This window comes from Sebastes fasciatus, chromosome 11 (assembly GCF_043250625.1).
Source record: "Sebastes fasciatus isolate fSebFas1 chromosome 11, fSebFas1.pri, whole genome shotgun sequence".
NCBI lineage: Eukaryota > Metazoa > Chordata > Actinopteri > Perciformes > Sebastidae > Sebastes > Sebastes fasciatus.
Genome location: NC_133805.1, coordinates 26,760,573 through 26,779,941, shown reverse-complemented (window position 1 = coordinate 26,779,941; position 19,369 = coordinate 26,760,573). Strand labels below are relative to the sequence as shown.

The following is a 19,369-nucleotide window of genomic DNA, read 5'->3' as shown; positions in this document are numbered from 1 at the left end:
AGGAGCAAGCCCTTGGAAAGTTACCCAGAGCAGTCAGAACTTTCATGCCCTCGATCACAATACCGATGTCGCCGGGAACCTCTGAAGTATTAGTCTTGATGTTGTAGATTTTCATCCTCTGTACAGCAAGGTCCTGTGACACACTGTCTTCATCAGCATCCTGAAATAGCACAAACATTGTATTTCAGAGTATGCAGCCGATAGAGAAGGTCCTAATTGAACATCTCCCAAATTGCTTCTAACCCTTTGGAGAAGAAAATCTGGGGCTGTCAAAGCTGTTGCACATCAGTGTTTTAGAAAAATCTGAAATAATGTATTTGCAAAAGCATATTTTTATGCCAGGTAAGTTAAAAAAGATCCAATCAGCTCACCAACAAATCAAAACAATTCAGTGACACTAGAGATGATGGTCTGAACTGACTCACAGTTGTAAATATTTAGAAATGAAATTTTTGAAATTAAATCAATCCAGTGCTCCATAAATTAATTTCTTCCTTGCACTTGTGTATTGATGAATATTATTATATTATTATTCTACATTCACTAACTAAGAGAGATCAGTTTCTTTATATTTTAACATTCAACTTACATCATACTCTTAAGAGTTGATCCGTCGATTCCCCAAGGTACACCATCAAACACTGAATGACAACATCTCTGGTCATGTTGATGCTTGGAAGGCTTGGGGCCTGGAATGACAAAAATAAACATAGTTCAAGTTCTATTCAAGTAAAAATCATCCACTGACCTCAAACTGGCCAGAAGATGCAATTTTTAACACTAAGTGGCTTATATTACTGTTTAACAAACTCCTATCAAGCATCCTTAATGTGCTGTCCAAGTGACCAGTCTACTGAAACACTTCCCGTTATTACTGAGGTTTCCAGGGTACCAGCGGGGACTCCAGGAGGTCATTGGTCCCATCAAAGAAAGAGTGTATAGCACATAAACTCCCATAAAACTACAACATTTACACCTTTCTTTTTGTATGGATTAAACAAACAACACATTACATTTTAATCAGTGAGCTCTCAATGTGCTGGTAGGCAAATTTTGTTAACTTTGGACCGTCTCCCCTTGTTTCCAGTTTTTTATGATAAGCTATGCTGCTGGTTGTAGCTTCATATTTATAGTACAGACATGTGAGTGATATCAATCTGATATCATCTACCAAATTATCTTCCAGCGGTTTGATCACAAAATTCCTAAAAAATAATATTAACAAACATAATACTCATTGAAGGATACCTTGAGTAGGATAGCCTGCAGCCTCAACCCCATGGTTCCGCCCTTGGAGTAGAAGAGGTCCAGAAGCCTGGGAGTGTATTCATCCAGCTTGGACATGCACTTTGATTCAAGGTGCACAGTTGTGATTCTGTGAAACTCATCCTGGATCTGAAAGACCAGTAATAAAACCAGCTTTAAAGCCTCAAATATTACTATTATACAATTTTATGACATCCGTGTTTGCTGATTGTTTACCTTCTGGGTTAAATCATCTGACTGTACACTGCGGGATTCCTGATGGAAGTACCAACTTCTCAATTCGGTCATCAATCATCACTCGGAGCTTTGCCTACATCTCTGCCAGCCTGACAAGAATGTAAATAGACAAAAGTTCAATAGCATCACAAGCAGAAGTTTAAAGATGAGACAAGACATACAGTGAGTAACGTAATTAAGAGGCTGGAGTGTGCCACCAGAATAGAAAAAAAAATAGAACTAATTAATTTATTAATTAGATTGTTAATGTAATTAAAGTATATTTAAATTTGCCAATTACAAATATTTCCTTATTCTGTATTTAATCAATAACATAATTGTAATATTAGTATTTGTTGTTTAGTATGTGTTGATACTGTATATATTACATTAAAATTTAGTTTATAGGGTTTTTGTCTGAAATCTAAAAAAAATTCAGAATAAATTATTATTACTATTATTTACAATATTACAAGAAGAACATGTGATTAATTTGAGTAATATAAATTGTAACTAGGGTGTGGAAAAGTATGCACAAACCATGTGTTATCATAGCTTAATTGTATGTCTATGAGAAATGAGTGATCAGTATTTTACATTTTCTGCTGCTTTAATTCAAATTCAGGGTGGAACTACAGGGATTTTTGAACATCACTGATAATCAAAACTGATGCAAATCTGCTTTCTAACCTGCAAAAGTTGATACAAAAAAAGCTAGTATTAACCAAATTTTGTATTGCAAAACAAACGGTGTACAAAACATTACACAACATGTACTGTATGTGAAACATTGTATCACATCAGATTGTGTATTGAATATAAGTGTGATACATACCTGTTGATAGATTTCAGTCAAAGACTCTTGATGCACCTGGAAAGACATTCATATTAGCTTTAATTCATGTAGCTGGTATGTCAATATACAGTCAAAAGATCACTTTCACCGTCTGTGGCATATTCTACAGATGTCTAGACATTGAAACTGTAGTAATGTTGCTGGTATGATGTCAATAAAATGTCAAACGGTCATTTTGACTGTCTATCTTTGCTGTGAACGGCAGCACACGGAAAACAATAGACGAGACCAGTAATCTGTAGAAGAGAAGCAGCTCTGCAGCCACGCTGCGCTGCTCAAGCGGTAACTAGTTTACTGACCTCAAACCCGCATTCACTAACGAGGCTCGGTGTAATCTGTCCGCATGAGCTGCAAACACTGTTTGAAAGTAACGCTACTCCAACAGAGTCAAAGTAAAGCGGGTCGGTTCTACCATCTGAATCCCGCTGTGGCCTCATAGCACCGTGAACAGAGACATTAAACTGCGAGGCTCTGTGAATTAGTGATTAACAGCAGCCAGAACATGCACTAAACACAATCACAAACTTTAGAGAGAGAGAAAGAGGAAATAACGCACTTTCAAAATGTAATGACAAACCCTGATTAAACTACTGATTTATAGGCTACAAAAGCTGACAAGTTGGTAACTGCTTTTAACAGCTTACTTGAGAAAACGAAATGTAGTAACATCAAATATCTCTTATAATTAATCACCTCTGAGAGCAGGAAAGTTTGTTTAAGTTTAATTGTGCATGTTAATGCACAATTAAACAGGTGTGGGGTCTGGCTACTTGCTGGCGTTAGCTAGCTTGTTAGTGTGGGGATGGGTGGAAGCTCCTATGAACATTAGTAAAAGTAGATTAGCTGGTATATTAAAAGGCATTATATGTGGTATAACGTTACACCTGGGAAAGTCACATGAAATTGTGACACTGAGTCAGTCTCTTTTTCAGTCCTTTATGCCTTTAGTTGAATCAAAGATAACACAGACTATGAATACAGGCCTAGCTAAAGTTAACATTAGATAGTTGATTTTTGACTTACAGTGCAGTAAAGTTGGCATTTTTGGTAACTTGCAGTAACGTAAAACAATGTTAAACTGCTACAGCAACTTGGCTATAAATTGTTAGTTAATAACTAAACACAATTAAACAGGTCTTACCTTTGTGAAAATGGTAAAATAGTGGTCCCTCAATGTGTGGCAGACAATGCTGGAGGTCCATGTGGTTCCAAAATGCCATTGGGCGGAAGTGTAGTAAAGTGATTGAAACCAAAGACATCCCAATGAGTAAAATTTATCAATTTTCTGCATCGTTAATACTGATAAATATAACTGATAAAATATAATTAAGTTCTACTCAGTGATTCAAAGCTGATTTTACTCAAACAAAACTAAGTAAAATGCAATTAATAAATCATTATAATTTGTTCAATTCAGCTCAATGTGATTCCAAACTGCATAAAGTCTTTTTTATTATGTAAAAGTTACTATTATTTATTAATTAAATATTAATTAACCCCAATCCCAGTTTTTACAGTGTAGGGATGGCAGTGTCAGTCTGTCTGTCAGTCCACCACTTTGGTTAGGACTGTAATATAACTATACGGATGGACTGTTTTTGTTAATTTGATGACGTGGCTGTGATACATAAGGCCCAAGTAAACAATACAAACAAGACCTTTGTGGTAAACCTTGTTATCTCCTGGAAACCAAGCCAAAAAACACATTTTGTCACAGTAGGCTACGGGTTATTATAGTAAACATTCCCGACTGCCAAAAAGCCTCGTAACATTATGAGTGCGGGCAGCAGAACATGTTGTGTAAAACCACTCAGACACGCTGTACACTCTACCGTTATCACCTTCTGGAGAGAGCGAGTGGGAGACAGAATAAAAGGAGAGAGTTGGTGGAAGTGAGGGAAATACAACAACAAAGCAGGTTGTACACTGGCCTAAGACCAAACGGTCCAGTGAGAGTGCCTACTCATCACTTTCCTGTGAAACACACTTAGAGCAGTGGAGTGTGGCAGGACAATGACTGATGGGCTCTTTTGTTTTAACTACATTATCGACACAGACAGTTGCTTATGTGCTCTGACTTTGCTGTATGTTAATAAGGCCCTTGATGTGCATCATCAACTCATAACCATATAAATGGATTTTTTGTATATAAAAATCAATAAAAAGGAAGATCATATAGTTGTCCGACCCGCAACTTTGCAGTTTTGGTTTACTCTCACTGCTCTCATAGCGATGCTTTTGGCCGCAGCAGACAACTGTTTTCAGAGACAGATGGTTTGTTACACAGAACTATCTGAGACGCCGTCATTAGAAACTGTTTGGAAAAGGGCAGGCACTTTCAAAAAATACTTGGCAGTTGATTGGATGAACAATCCGTCAATCAAACTCTTACCGAAGCCAGTCGAGAGAAGAGTGAAAACACGTTTTCCATCGAGAAAAGCCGTCAGTGCCGTTCTTTGCTCTTCTTTCAATGAAGAAATACTCTCCAGCTCTGATATAACTGAGGCTATTGCAGCATCTACGCTAACCTCTGTAGGAGACGCCATTGTTGTTTTGAACAAACAGTCGCCTCTCTGTGTCGTCACATCACACACACCTAAACCACGCCCGTAGCTGCCAGTAGCTGACGCTGATTGGTGCGGTCACTGGCTTGCCAGACTCTCTTTATACATCCATGGGACACAACGCATTACTTGATAACAAAGAGTATAGAAACAAAGACACGAAACTTTGGTATTTTTTTGACAGCGGCTGCTGTCGCCATTTTGGACTGATAACGCTTATAATGTTTATAATATCTTATTGTTCGACACAGGCCATTTCGGTAGAATATGACAATAGAATAGAAATAATTTTGTTTTACTTTTGTGCGGCACCTTTTAGGTGGACGTTTTACTGGCGTCCAGTAGTCTCTTTCCGTCCAAAATGGCGGAAGCGTCGCTTTACTGCTGGGTGCTGATGTTGCAATGGAATGAACAATTGACTTTCATTTCTTGGCAATATACGCTTTACATGTGATATGTGATCCAGCGATTCTCGCGTGATCTCGTGACATCCCGAGAATTCAACTGCCATGCACGGTAACTAATTACCTACCTGCTCAGCACCAAGAACAGACAGACAGACACAGTTAGTGAATAGCTAATGAACATAGTGGAGCATTTAGTGCCTAAGAGCCCGATATGTCCCTCAGAAATTGAAAACAGAGTTAATTTAGCACTTACACACCCCAGGTAGACATGAACACAACTATTAGCCTAATGCTGATGTTGCTCTGTATCTGCTTGATGTGTAATTACGCAACTTTTTGTTCACCATATCAATGTAGAAGGTGGTGATGAATCAATGTTCAGTTATTGCAGGTTTAAGGAGGAGTATACTGTACTCTGGTTAGCTTTTACAGAAAAAAACATCAATTAGTCTTTGCTGAGGTTTGTGCTGGTTATTAGTTGTGTACTATTTAATGCTGTTTTATATTAGTTTGTAATGTTTTTGTTGTGTATCTCATCCTAACTTTCTTAACTAACTTCTTAATCTTTTAGTTTGTGCAGATTCTTACACATTCGCACATTAATTAACATGTAAAATGTACCAGATTTTGCCATACAGGCTAATTTTCAGAGCACGTAAGCACAATTAAAAGCACATAAGCACGGACACATAAGCAGACAGTTAGTAAAACAATGATATAACCACTACTCCAGATGACTGACATGTTTGATTGTCCAGTAACCACTGTTTTATACATTTGGAGAAAGAGATGAGAGATATCATTGTTCCTGCAGCATTGTCACTATAGCATCTGACTATCTTCTAATCCAACACAGCTTGAATTGTTCAAGGCATGGTAACTGACTACAGTGTTTCACAGGGATCTTTGTTCAGGCCAACTCGATAGCATCACTCACATCCTGCGCTGAGTTTTCAGCAGCAAATTTATGCAGCAATTTCATCCCTTTTTACAACTAATCTCAGCGATGCTCTATTGAAATGAGCTGTGACTGAAAATTAAGTCGTCGTCATGTTCGCGGGTCCATTAATGAAGGAGCTCACTCAGTCAGCAACCAAGTGTTTAAAAGCTCGTTCAAATAATGCCCAGTTGTTACAGAGGGAGCTGCCGTGTGCCAAGAAAAGCCTCTAAGCATCATTATATTACAGCCAGCAGCCTGCACCTTTGACACCTACTGTTAACAGCTAAATGACCCGGACTTCAGCATCTTGATTTGCAATACATCAAACATGCAAACATTTTGCACTCATTTGTCATTGCTGCAAGTGTAGCTTCATCTACTTGTTCTTAGCTGGAGGAGATCAGTTCTGCTGCTGCAGTTTATCCACTACTGATAGATTTATCTAAAGGGCTTAAACAGCTCCTTTCAGAAGGAGGAGTTCCCGAGGGCTATTCGAATGTAATACCAGATGTTGCCTCCTTACATCTGGAAAGAAATGTTTCAAGACAGAGTGGCCAAGGACCTCCCTGCACAGCCTGACATAATGAGAATAGATTGCTGACACATACGTTTGATGGTACAATGTGCAGGATTTAGCCTTGCAGGTCCTAATGATGGACGGATGTGCATGAGAACTGAGATCAGATGGAAGGCAGAGCAGCTTTCTCCACCATGGGAAGAATCACTCCCGGGTCTAAAGACACGCATGGGCTGAAACAAGGATCTCTGGCCAATTTCTTCTCTCGAGGGCCTGGAAGATGCTGAGGTTTTGCTTTCTATCTCAGATCTTGACTGTGGGTAAACACACTGCAACGCTGGCAGTGAATGTGTCCATCTAAGCTGGAAACCGATTGATATTTGAAAAGAAAACGTTTTGGCTTATTTGTCATCGAAGCCTCTGCTCCACTGAAGAGAGAAAAAATAGTGGGCGATGAAAACATCAGATCTGTGTGGAGCGATGAGGACCGACTGTAACAAACCTCAAACTAATTCCATATACAATAACAAACATTCTTCTGCAGTGGTTTAATGGCGCTTGCAGCTGTTTGTCTCAATGCGGTCAACTCGTAATGTAGGCATAACTGTAGCAGATAGAAACACGCATTCATTTGCATTTTCTTTAGCTGATTTTCTGGAAATTTGGGTAAAATTTGCACCACATTTGCATATCGGAATCTGACAAGACAGGTCCTACTATAAAAAGAGACGGACGCTCGTCAAGTCGTTGGCTGGCACGTAAGGAATCATTTTTTAAAGGACCAGTGAGTAATATTTAGGGGGATCTATTGGTAGAAATGGAATATAAAATAATAAGTATGTTTTCTTTAGTGTATAATCACCTGAAAATAAGAGTCGTGTTTTCGTTACCTTAGAATGAGTCGTTTATATCTACATATGGAGCTGGTCCTTTTCACGGAGCCGGCCGCCATGTTTCTACAATAGCCCAGAGTGAACTTTTCTTGCTTGGCCCGGAGTCGATAATGTTATTGACTCTGGAGTTAAACCCAGTCACTCCACTCAGCCGCTGGGAAACAAGACAAAGGAAACCTCTGTTGGTCTTATTTCTGCACAAACTGCAACTTCCACTGCACATTCACTTGACATTCTCAAAGCTAAACTAAGGGACCCGTTCACGTGCCATGTTTTTTGCGCGTTCAAATCCATTGTTGTCAATGTAGACGCGCAGCAAGGGGCGCTCAAACGTGGGAGTGACGGCGTCGCGATGCACAACCGTTCCCGAGTGCTTATTTTTGGCTGCGCTTCGAGATAAAATTAGTTCAACTTTTGGAACGCTGCAGCCAGTCATGTGACGAAGAACAACTCATCACAGCCGGCAGATATCTTTTCTTTCTTCCATAAATATCTGTCTACTGTAAATATATGGAGGAGAAGTTAATCATTTCGGTGCAGGACTACCCAGAGCTTCATGATCTGTCACACGGACTATTTACTGGCTTCACCCTTTCTGTCCGAGGACGTCACAACATCCGGTTGAAAGGTCAGCCAAACTAAAAGCTACTGTGAAGGAATTACGGTGCTGGAAATCCATTTGTCTTTGTTTAGTTTAGTCAGTGAAGCTTTTACTGCTAAATTACCGCAAAATTCATCATCACAGCACGCAGGTTTTGGTTGCTTAGTAACGGCAGGCGCGACAGGAGCGCAACCTCAGAAGCACCTTGGAAAAAAAGATGAAAGCAGCACAGCTGGCGTTTTCCACGCGTTTTTAAACGCGGTATGTGTACGGCCCTAGCGGTCTTCTGCTCACACAGTCTATGCACTGGTTCTGCTATTCTCCAAATGACCTACGCTACTCTTACAACAACTGGCTCTAGATAGGGCCATTCGCGTTTATGAGTTGCCACCGTTGTTCTCCTACACGCTTGGCACACGGGAGAGGTTGCAATCTGAAACCTCAACCACAAGAGGCCGCCAAATGTTACACACTGTTGCTTTAAAGAATCGCCCATCTTCTTAACATGCAGAGGAACAAGTCTCAAATGGAGGAATGCCTTGATACTGAGCATTGGTCTTCCCCTCTATGTTAAGTCTGCAGAACAAGATAGGAGCCTGACTTTTGCCATGAGACCTCAACACACTCTTCTACCAGACCTCTAACAAGTGGAAGACAGAGGAAGAATCTCACCAACAAAGGGAGGGAGACGTCCTGTAAAAATACAAAGATGACACTGTGGTCTAAGACAACTCCACGCTGCCCAGTTTTAGTGAGCTACATGTGGTTTTCTTCCTCCTCTGAGAGGCAAGCGGCAACAGCAGTAATGTCGGCCTGGGAAAGGATCAGAGGAGCCAAACATGAGTCACCATGCTCAACCTCTCTGCCCTCGCAGCGAGGTTACCAAATGGTGGGAGCGATGGATGTGGTCCATCATCTCACTGCAGGCAAAGCCAGGTACATGATGCATAGGCAGTGAGGATCCACAGCAGAGAACAGTCTCTGTAAAGTAAACTTTCAGAGCAATGAGATAAGGACTTGCAAAACACAGCACCCTTCATCTCAATGTGAAGAGTTATGTAATGAACCTTGAACGTTTTGTCCGTCACTAATTAAAACACAAAGCCTTGAAGTGTTTTCTCTTCTACCATGAGAGAAGCTGTGGGGAAAATAGACTACTTTCATTTCGTGGCTCGTCTTTCATTATATTTTCACCTTTAAATTTGCTACAAAAAAAAAAGCCAAAAAAAACAACATATTTTTCAAACTTACTTTTAGATTTGGTTTTATTTCTCAAGGTTTTTGAGATTTCTGCCTCCAACACAATCCAATGGAGTGGACTGGAGTTTCTTTTTGTGGTGCTGAAAGCAGTGAAACATTACATATAAAAAATTAAACAGCTACACTTCTTTCCAAAACAGTGCCCCAGTTGCTCTGGATAATCCACAGAACACACTGTCAGCATGTCGAAAGGGAGATTTCTTTCTCCGGTGGACAGTAATTCCAATGTAAACTGCTCACAGTTGTCTTTTTTTGGGCTGAACTGACCCTTTAAACACCATTTATTTTCTATTTATTGTCCACTCTAAAGTGGAACTGGCCTGGCTCTCACATTTCCGTGTTGCTTTTACACATCATCACTGCAAATGCACTACGACCGCTCACAACCACTCATTCTAACACAAAGTGAGTCAGCTGGAGAGTCCACTCCAGGTTACCTTGTCAGGCATGTCTCTCCAACACGCACCATCTCTATGTATCACCTAATTAGCACCCGATGAGCACGCCGCACATCTAAGCCCATCGCCGCTCTAGATCTCAATATAGATACACTATCTTGACATCTACCTTCTCCCCCTTCGGCTCCCTTTGTCTGCTCGCCATGTTGCGAGTGCCGAACACAGGCGGGCTCGGCTCAATATAACGCGTTGGAAGATAAAGGGACTGACTCCCTGCCATGCCAAATCTATCCAGAACGCTATTACGGTGCCATGGCAACAGATGAAGACATGCGGGCCTCTCTGGATGGGGGGCACCGCTGGTTCACTCGTCTTCTCTGCTAGACTGACTGGCAGGAAAGCTCCACGGGGCTGCTATGGCAACAGACTGATCGTATGCAGAGAGGGGCTGTTGGCTGTTGGCTGCCACGGCAACGTGGGGGCCAAGTCGTCAGTTTCCCCGAGTTGCAGGAAATTAAATTGACTTTGATGAGGACTTGACCTCGGGCAGATTCACAGTATTGTTTTGCATCTCGAGGATTTTTGACATGATGGGGATTGATATACCGGCGTATACGTGTGTGTGTGCATACAGGTTTTGCTGGTTGGACCTACAGTACATAAAAAAACAGGGTGAAAGTGATGCAATATGCCAGCCACACGCCAAACTAGGCTATCCACTTGTGGGTTGACACTAAGCTTGCGACTTCTAAAATATGTAGTCTCAAACTACTGAAATATGTATGCCACATCTGTGCCCAGGAACACTGTTTCTCCAGCCTTTCCACATGCAGCCTCTAACCACGAGGACTACTAGAGCACCAGCAAACTCAGGGGGCTGACAATGCAATCACATCAAACTGTCAGGGGGGATAGAAACACTGTCAGGAGAGCAGAGACATCTTACTCACCCTCCACCCCTCCATCTGCATGAAAATGGAGGAAATATGAGATATGGATTTGCCTCAGATGTGAGAGCTCAACAGGGCCGCTTTTTGTATGTTGAGCTGGTCCATTGATTGATCGCTCGCTCCCCCTTGGCAAAACGCTCGATGGCAGGGCTGGAACTGAGAGCAAAATACACTGAAATGTTGGAAGTCAGCCCAAAACAGCTGCCGCATCATTCTCCAAAAAGAATAATGAGGATGTAGGAATGATTAGAAGCTTTTAAACGTGTCAAAACTTCAGATTTTTTTTGAGGGATTTGGCCAAATTCAGATCGTGTGAGTGGTGATTTAAAAGGTGATAAATCTGATCATGAAGCCTCAAGTCAATTAAAACATGCAGAATGGAAAGCCAAATGTGGGCCAAGTGAAGATGAGGTCCATTTCTACTGTCACAGACAGATTTGCAGTCCAGTCTGTGCAATTGTTTGTGTTACAAAATCAAGAGGAGGGGTGGTGGTGATGGTGGTGGTAAAGAGATGAAGGCAGGCGGAGAGAGAGAGAGAGAGAAAAAAAGAGAATAATCCAGTCCCTGGAGATGGAAACAGGCTGTTGTGCTCCAGTTGCTTCAGCTACCCTTTGACCTGTGTGTGGATCTGCAGTTGTCTTGCGCTGCATGTGTGCATGTGTGTGTGTGCGCACAAACACGTGTGATAATCTGCTGGGATAAACATGTATGTGAGAGTGCTGGAAGGTTGTTTTGAGGAGGCTGGAGGCTGCAATTCAGCGAGCATCTTGATTACGAGAAAATACGCCACTTAATCTTGCAGCAGCAATTGTGGAGTCATTAATTATTCATTGGTTTATTCATTACATTGTTACATCAGCGCAGAGGAGACCGAGTGTGAGAAAATATTATGTTCACGAATTCAATATGCATATTTAAGATGGAAGAAAGGGAAAAATATAATCCTATATCTGTCTATGATACACATTTAGAAGTGCTGAATGATGGGCATTACAAGAACGAATACAAAGCAGAAATATCTGCTCTTATCATCATCAGGACATTTTATACAATATCTCTTTTCTGAACTCTAATTTTATTTCCAGGATTCATGAAATATTGATTTTAGGGAATAACATGTTAACTACTTGAGCTGAATATGAGCTTACAAGTGGGGATTTAAGGCAAACTGAGTGTATAACAGAGTGCTAGAGAGTGCTCTCCACTGGCTGCTGTCGCCTTTAGCTGTTATTGTGTGGCTGAGAGCTTTGCCTGCTCTACACTGCCATCTCCTGGACATGCGATGCTAAAAAGCCTTGCCATCTGCAGCAACAGCGACCTTGCTCTTCTCAATTGCACCTCATAAAAAATTCATCCCCAAATGTAATGCCTACCATTTTGGAAAATGTGAAACTTGATTCTTTCAATATGATGTCTGGGATTAAAGTTAAGCGGGTGTCGGTTAGTGTTTTCTTCATATTTCTATACTTTATGGTTGTTTTGGGTCTCTGGGGTTGACCTGAGTCTCTTTGTGGTCATTTTGCATTCCTTTGAGATCATTAAGAGTCTCTATGAGATTCCTCTGTATCTCACTGTGGTCACTTGAGCCTATTTGTGGTCTCCTTGCATTGCTTTGTGGTTGTTTTCATTTCATTGTGGTTGTATTGCCTTGCTTTGTACTCAATTTGAGTCTCTTTGTGGTTGTTGGCATCTATCTGTAGTCATTTTAGTCTCTTTGTGGTTGTTTTGAGTCTCTGTAGTTATTTTGCATCTCATTGTAGTTGCTCTGAGTCTCTTTGTGGTTGTTTTGCATCTCTTTGTAGGTGTTTTGAGTCTCTTTGTGATCTTCTTGTGTTACTTTGTAGTTGTTTGCCTGTCTTTGAAGTCGTTTTGAGGTTGTTTTGCATCTCTTTGTAGTTGTTTTGAGTCTTTGCGGTTGTTTTACATCTCTTTGTAGTGGTTTTGAGTCTGTTTGTGGTTGTTTTACATCTCTTTGTAGTTGTTTTGAATCTCTCTGTGGTTGTTTGCCTGTCTTTGTAATCGTTTTGAGTCTCTTTGTGGTTGTTTTGCCTTTCTTTGTAGTCGTTTTGAGTCTCTTTGTGGTTGTTTTGCATCTCACTGTAGGTGTTTTGAGTCTCTTCGTGGTCTTCTTGTGTTACTTTGTAGTTCTTTGCCTGTCTTTGTAGTTGTTTTGAGCCTCTTTGTGGTTGTTTTGCATCACATTATAGTTTTGAGTCTCTTTGTAATTGTTTTGCATCTCTTTGTACTTGTTTTGTGTCCTTTTGTAGTCATATTTGCGTCTCTTTCAGGTGGTTTAGCCGACTCTCCTCTGCACAGATATTATACTAAATACTAGAGCACACTAATATGCCAGAGCCCCCTGACACCGCTGGCCCGCCCTGTAATCCCTCTATGCATCCAGCAAATAATTTATACAGTTATTGAAATATGTCATTAGGAAAATAAACTTGATTTACATTATCTGTGTTTATACCTTAAGCCCAGATGAATAACAGGAGGATACTGAGACAAATCTAATGAATGAACTTTGTCATTTTCTTGACTTTAAGTGGTACAAATCTCTGTTGCAGATTGCATCAGAAATCATTTGCTGTGCAGCTCGATGAGCGTGTGTTTGTGTGTCCAGATGTTGTCTCTGAGCTTCTGGACTTTAGCTCAGGGAACATCTGGTGTGGACCAGCAGCTCAACTCACATCAAGCCTCAGCAGCAGCAGCAGCTCCCAGTCTCCTCCATCTCCCTCCCTTCCTCACTCCGACTCAGCGGCTCCCCGGGTTTCCTCGTGTGAACAGAGAAATAATTCACCAGCAGTCCTGCAATGAAATATGAAGCCATCCCTGGTGCCACAGCGCCTGCAGCTCTGACCAACTGGAACAGTCTGTAAAGGGAAAAGATGAGACCTTCAGCTTCCATGAAGATGTGCCAAAGATTTCTTCTTTCTATCCAACAGAGATTCTTCAAGGCGCTGCTGCAGCCTGTAGAGACAAACCAGTGCATTAAGAGCCAAAACATCACATTATTTAAGAATTGGGATGTTGTTAGCTGAGTCTCTCTTTGAACCTACAGTATTGCAGGGAGTTATTAACATAGTGAATTGCTAATCAGTCGTCCAAGTCCAAGGCTTTATTTCTGGGACTAATAACAGTGGAATTGCAAAGAGATGCAAGATGTTTGCATAATATATGCTCAATTAAAACACTTTATTTCATTATTTCTCAACAGTGGCATAACACCAAACTGAAAAGCATCTTTTTGCTGACCTCTTGTGGTTGAACGCTTCAAGTCTGTTGCAGCATGCGGTCAGAAGTGTGCTCTGGTGCATGTGTAGCTGCCACACTTTTCTCTTTCTCTACGGAGTGTCAAATTAGCTCCCACTACTGTATTCACTTAACAATCAATGCAAATTACTCCTGATTTAAAAAGCCCCAAAGTAAATGTACTGATTAATAACAGCTAGAAACAATTTTATGTAAGCTATGTAACTGCTTGGTGGCTGACATAATATGGAGAAGGACATGCAGCCAAACCTACCAGTTGTCTGCCAAGACACTTCAATGCTGAGCATTTTTTTTTTTTTTACATAAGCATTGGGAGTAACCTGTGGAGATTGGTTAGTGTATAAATAAAAACAGTGGGAGCTAATGTACTCACTCTTTGCAAAGAGAAAAATATAAAGATATTAGAGCTGTCAAAGTTAACGCAATTATAACGCGTTAACGCAAATTGGTTTTAACGCCACTCATTTCTTTAACGCATTAACGGAACTTGTGATATTTAGGTTGTAGCGGGCTCAGTTCTAAAGCTAGAGTGAAGATACTGGCATCATATGAAACTAGGAAACCTAAGGAATATATTGGTACCATGTCATACTAGCTTGTCGAGAAGGAGGCTAAATAACGCTCCAAATGTGCAAAATTTTGTCAAGGAAAAACTGTCATGGCCATTTTCAAAGGGGTTCCTTGACCTCTGACCTCAAGATATGTGAATGACGATGGGTTCTATGGGTACCCACGAGTCTCCCCTTTACAGACATGCCCACTTTATGCTGCAGTTTTGGGCAAGTCATAGTCAAGTCAGCACACTGACACACTGACAGCTATTGTTGCCTGTTGGGCTGCAGTTTGCCATGTTATGATTTGAGTATAATATTTATGCTAAAAGCAGTAGCTTCGAGGGTTTCTGTACAATATTTTTCATTGTTTTGTGTTGTTAATTAATTTCCAATAATAAATATATGTATACACATTTGCATAAAGCAAGCATATTTGCCCACTCCCATGTCGATAAGTAATTTGAACAAATATAAAATGTGCGATTAATTTGTGATTAATTAAATATCTTAATCGTTAGACAGCCCGAAAATATATTATTAAAGATTTACTTTTATATTTTGATGTCAGAAAATACTGGAACTTTTAATGCTGATAAATCATATCTGCTGGCCAGAAGTCAATACCTATATCTCTGTCCCTATAGATGCATTCACATATAATTAAGACTTCCCAACCTCTCCTACTGTGCAGGGAAAGACTATTAAAATATGTACTTAATATTACAAGCAACACACTTATTCAGTTGTGAAACCTTTTGCTATATCTGGACACAGAACCACTACAAAAATGGTTTGGACACGGCCACGTGTATCAGTGCAACTGAATGGATAATGTTAAATATTGCAGTACAGGAGTTATTCTAGGAGAAGGTTCAGGAAAGGTACTCAGGAACACCACCAGGAGGAGACAAACCCAAATGAATCGGAAAGCACAGATCTGTACAGGGACTCTAGAGACGCAAGATTTAACTGATATTAGCTTTGTCACAAATACATTTAATTCTAATAAAAAAGGTATTTATACGGTATATATGTTTTCTCTAATACTGTTTTTACAGTTGGTATATAAAAGTTGGATGTACTTGATCATTTTTTTACCAGAAATGATCAAAGACTTGCACCAATCGATGTTCATGAACAGACCAAAGTGTTTCCAAAGATGTAATACTATTTTTCTTTTGTTTCCTGACATGTTCCTTAAGCTGTCTAACCATTAATCAACAATTGATTTATTCCTCAATATCATTTATGCAATATAATGTAGGAGAATAGTGTTTATCCACTTAAAAGTCAAGTAGATTTAGTACGCAAACATATATTTGAGGACTTAATTTTGTCAGTTTTCCAGTATGAATGCATTCACTTACACTACAAGATGTCATACAAATTCTCCTGAAACCACACAAAACATTGTCCATCATGTATTTACTTCAAACCAAACAGTCCGCCTCTGTCTACATTTAACAGTAAACTTGAGAAGTGAATTATGCTACTTCACCACCTGTGTATGATTCAACTTTTTATTACCATGCTGCGAGTCCTTGACAAGCTCTTTAGAGTCAAGTCTTTGTTTGAACTCTGAAAACGAGCTCAGGTCTATTCTGGCAGGTCAGTCAGTATAATGACTAAAAGCTTAGTGTCACCTTGGTTTATCCGGCACATTTTGAAAATAAGTCATTTGTAAGAATCTCCGGTGTTGGTTTTGTTTCCAACTTCTCAAAGTCACTGCACAGATAATATGTAAAACCTGTTTTTGTAAAGAACTTTTTGAAAAGAAGAGTGTAGATGGACCAAATGAAAAGAACTAAATGTTTCTTCAAGGTAATAAAATAATGCTTGTGGATCTTATAAAAAAAAAAAAAATCAGGGAACAACTGTACAATATAATGCATTTCAATACACAACCACTTACTACAGCCTCAACACATTACCACAGAGTTAAAACGACACCTCGCTAACATATTAATAATGTTATATAATAACCCTAATAGAGGTAGTACTCATTGCAGGGCTGCTGTATTATATATATATATATATATTATTATTATTATAAGTGTTCATCATAAAGTGAGTAATCTAATCTAAGGTCATTTCGGCAAAAACAATCCCAAAAAAAAAACAACTCAATGAAATAACATCAGTTTGATAAAACTTTTTTAAAAGAACAGTACAGTACTTTTGTCACAATAATTTCTGTATGGAATAAAAATGAAGGTTAACTGAGTTAAAGTAGGATTCTTCAATTACACCCATGTATTTATAGTGTAGCTTTAAAGGACCAGTGCGTAGGATTTAAGCTGAAGTTATACTTACTGCTTCTGCGAGTACGCAAGGGTCCGCGTGACGTAAATTCCGTCATCAGAGGGTGTACGTGTAGGCTCTGTGCGAGCGTCCACGTACCGCCAATTTGTTGTGACCAAGCATAGTGTAGTGATCTACTGCACAAGTGTGGAGCCGAGCGTGTCCTCCAAGCAGACAGTATAAACAGAACTACTACGCGTCTGTGGTGTCCACAGCAGTGGGCAACCTCCGTGTCTGAGAAGTGAAGCCAAAGTTGAAGTGCCTTAAACTAGTGGTCGCCTACAAATATTCAGCGTTTGGTTGTACTTAGCTCCACCCTCTTGTGTCACTTCTGGTTGCAAACAAAACAAAATGGCGAAGGCCAAAATGCTGAACTCGAGACTTCAAAACGTCAGTCGACAAACCAATGGGCGACATCACGGCGACTACGTCCACTTCTTATATACAGTCTGGTTTTTATCCAGGAGGCCAGGGTTTGCATCCTGTGTGAAACCAACCACATGTGTGTGTGGTTGTCTTTGTGTTCACAAACGTTAAGTTTCACTTTTGAAACAGTTATTTTTGTGTCCGGTTTTAGCTCCACCCTCTTGTGTCACTTCTGGTTGTATAACTGAGGCTTTAGTGGCGTCTCGCAGTGCAACCAACTGATTATCTCTTCGCTCACCCATCCCTTTCCAAGCGTGTCAGAGGACTACGGTGGCCTTCAGTTAACGTGAAAAGCTCGTTTGGTTTGTCCGATCTGGGCTAATGTAGAAACACGGCGGAGTCTGTGAAGAGTACCCGCTCTCTATGTAGATATGATAGGCTCATTCTAAGCTAACAAAAGCATGACTTGGTTACAGGTGATTATACACTAATGAAAACATAGTTATGAATATTATATTCCATTTCTGCTAATAGGTCCCCCGAAATCCTACACACTGGCCCTTTAAAGGATCCCAAATATTCTTCATGTTAGATTCATACAGTTCATGATCTTAGATGTTGACAAAGCTATAAACTAGCTATAGCCTCATACCCTTCAAAATGATCACAATGCATCATTTATTACTCTCACTAAAGGACGGTTTACCTGTTTGAAGTGGTGTTGTTGTCCAATCAGGGTCCCGTGTTGTTGCCATTGTTCAGCCTGAAAGAACTTAGATTTCAAAATCATTCAACAAACATGCTTCCAATCAAACTATATCCATTTGCGGAATTGCAGGAGTATGATAGGACAGTATGACTGAAGACAAAATCATGAATACTGTGGCACCTTTAAAAGCTGTAAACATGGAGGTGATCGTGTTATTCCTCATCTCTCCAGCAGGTGTCGCCCTAATGTCATCTCTTCCAGCTCCACTCAGAAAAGAGGCAGAAATACATAATCCAATGTTTATATTGTAGATACATTTATATAATATCTTTTTTCTTTACAATGGAACTGATCTGTCACGCAAGATGACCAAAAAAAAAACAAAAGAGCACACAATACAGTCAATAAAACCAAACCTATAGAACATATGATTGTCACTTACTGAGAGTCACAAAAAAAGTACATACCGTGAATAAATAATCTACAGAACTATGTACAATATGCACAACAAGAATTCAAATGGAAGTGCAAATAAAGCTTTGGATCCCTGTACAGGAAATAAGGTAAGCAGATGTAGACTGAGCCAGCTGTCCCCAACACACAGTATGAAGCAATAATCATCTAGAAGTCATAAATTTACAGGACATTTAGTAACATTTAGGCTTTGAGCTCCTGCATTGAATGACTTTTAATAAGCAAAAAACTGAAATCAGAGAGAATAAAATGAACACATTAACATTATGTACAGTGTATCGCATTCCACAGAAAACTGGAGAGTATTTAATGCTCATCGTCCAAATGAGGATCAAGGCAACGACCACGGGACTACAGGCGGCTGATAGATAGAGGCAGAGAGAAAGAGGGATCCAGAGAGGAGGCGACTCACTGCAGAGGAGAAGAAAAATAAACCCTCATTGTGCTCCTGCTGGCTTCCTTAGCCGGTACTGACAGAAACAGGCTGCGATATTTAACACTGTACAACTCTGGTACCTTTCCCCATCTAGAAGAAGAAGAGAGCTGGTCAAAGGAGCTGCATGTATGTTTTATGTTGTGTGCGTACCTCGCTCCTGTGGGGCCGGTAACACACACACACACACACACACTTAGCACAATGCACACATGTGAGCTGCAGTCTTCTGTAATGTCCCAAACTTTAAGTCTCTGGTGGGTTCGGTAGCTCCGAGTTACCCAGAGTTCAAGTACTCCAGTGCCACTTCATAGCAAAACTTGTACTGGTCCTAGGAGACAAGAGGAAACAAACAAAAACATTAGAGAGAGGCACATAACTGGATCA

At 40.2% G+C, this 19,369-nt stretch overlaps 1 protein-coding gene and 1 long non-coding RNA gene across 11 annotated transcripts in view; both read right to left on the bottom strand.

Moving 5' to 3' along the window:
• Nucleotides 1-1,289: 1,289 nt before the first annotated feature.
• Nucleotides 1,290-3,134, bottom strand: LOC141776284 (uncharacterized). The gene is made up of 3 exons (XR_012595728.1): nucleotides 2,318-3,134; nucleotides 1,483-1,592; nucleotides 1,290-1,395 (listed from the first exon to the last, which is right to left on the bottom strand). It is a non-coding gene; the product is annotated as an uncharacterized LOC141776284 (long non-coding RNA).
• A 15,143-nt stretch (nucleotides 3,135-18,277) lies between these two features.
• Nucleotides 18,278-19,369, bottom strand: part of LOC141777553 (receptor-type tyrosine-protein phosphatase mu) — a 192,157-nt gene continuing 191,065 nt past the window's right edge. For 5 of the 10 annotated variants that reach the window (XM_074651912.1, XM_074651916.1, XM_074651919.1 and 2 more), the window contains one exon: nucleotides 18,280-19,313. In XM_074651912.1, the coding sequence (XP_074508013.1) occupies nucleotides 19,260-19,313 (54 nt within the window). In that variant the 3' untranslated portion in view covers nucleotides 18,280-19,259. Of the gene's footprint in view, nucleotides 19,314-19,369 lie in introns of all 10 variants that reach the window. The other 5 variants (XM_074651917.1, XM_074651918.1, XM_074651913.1 and 2 more) reach the window with 3 other exon arrangements.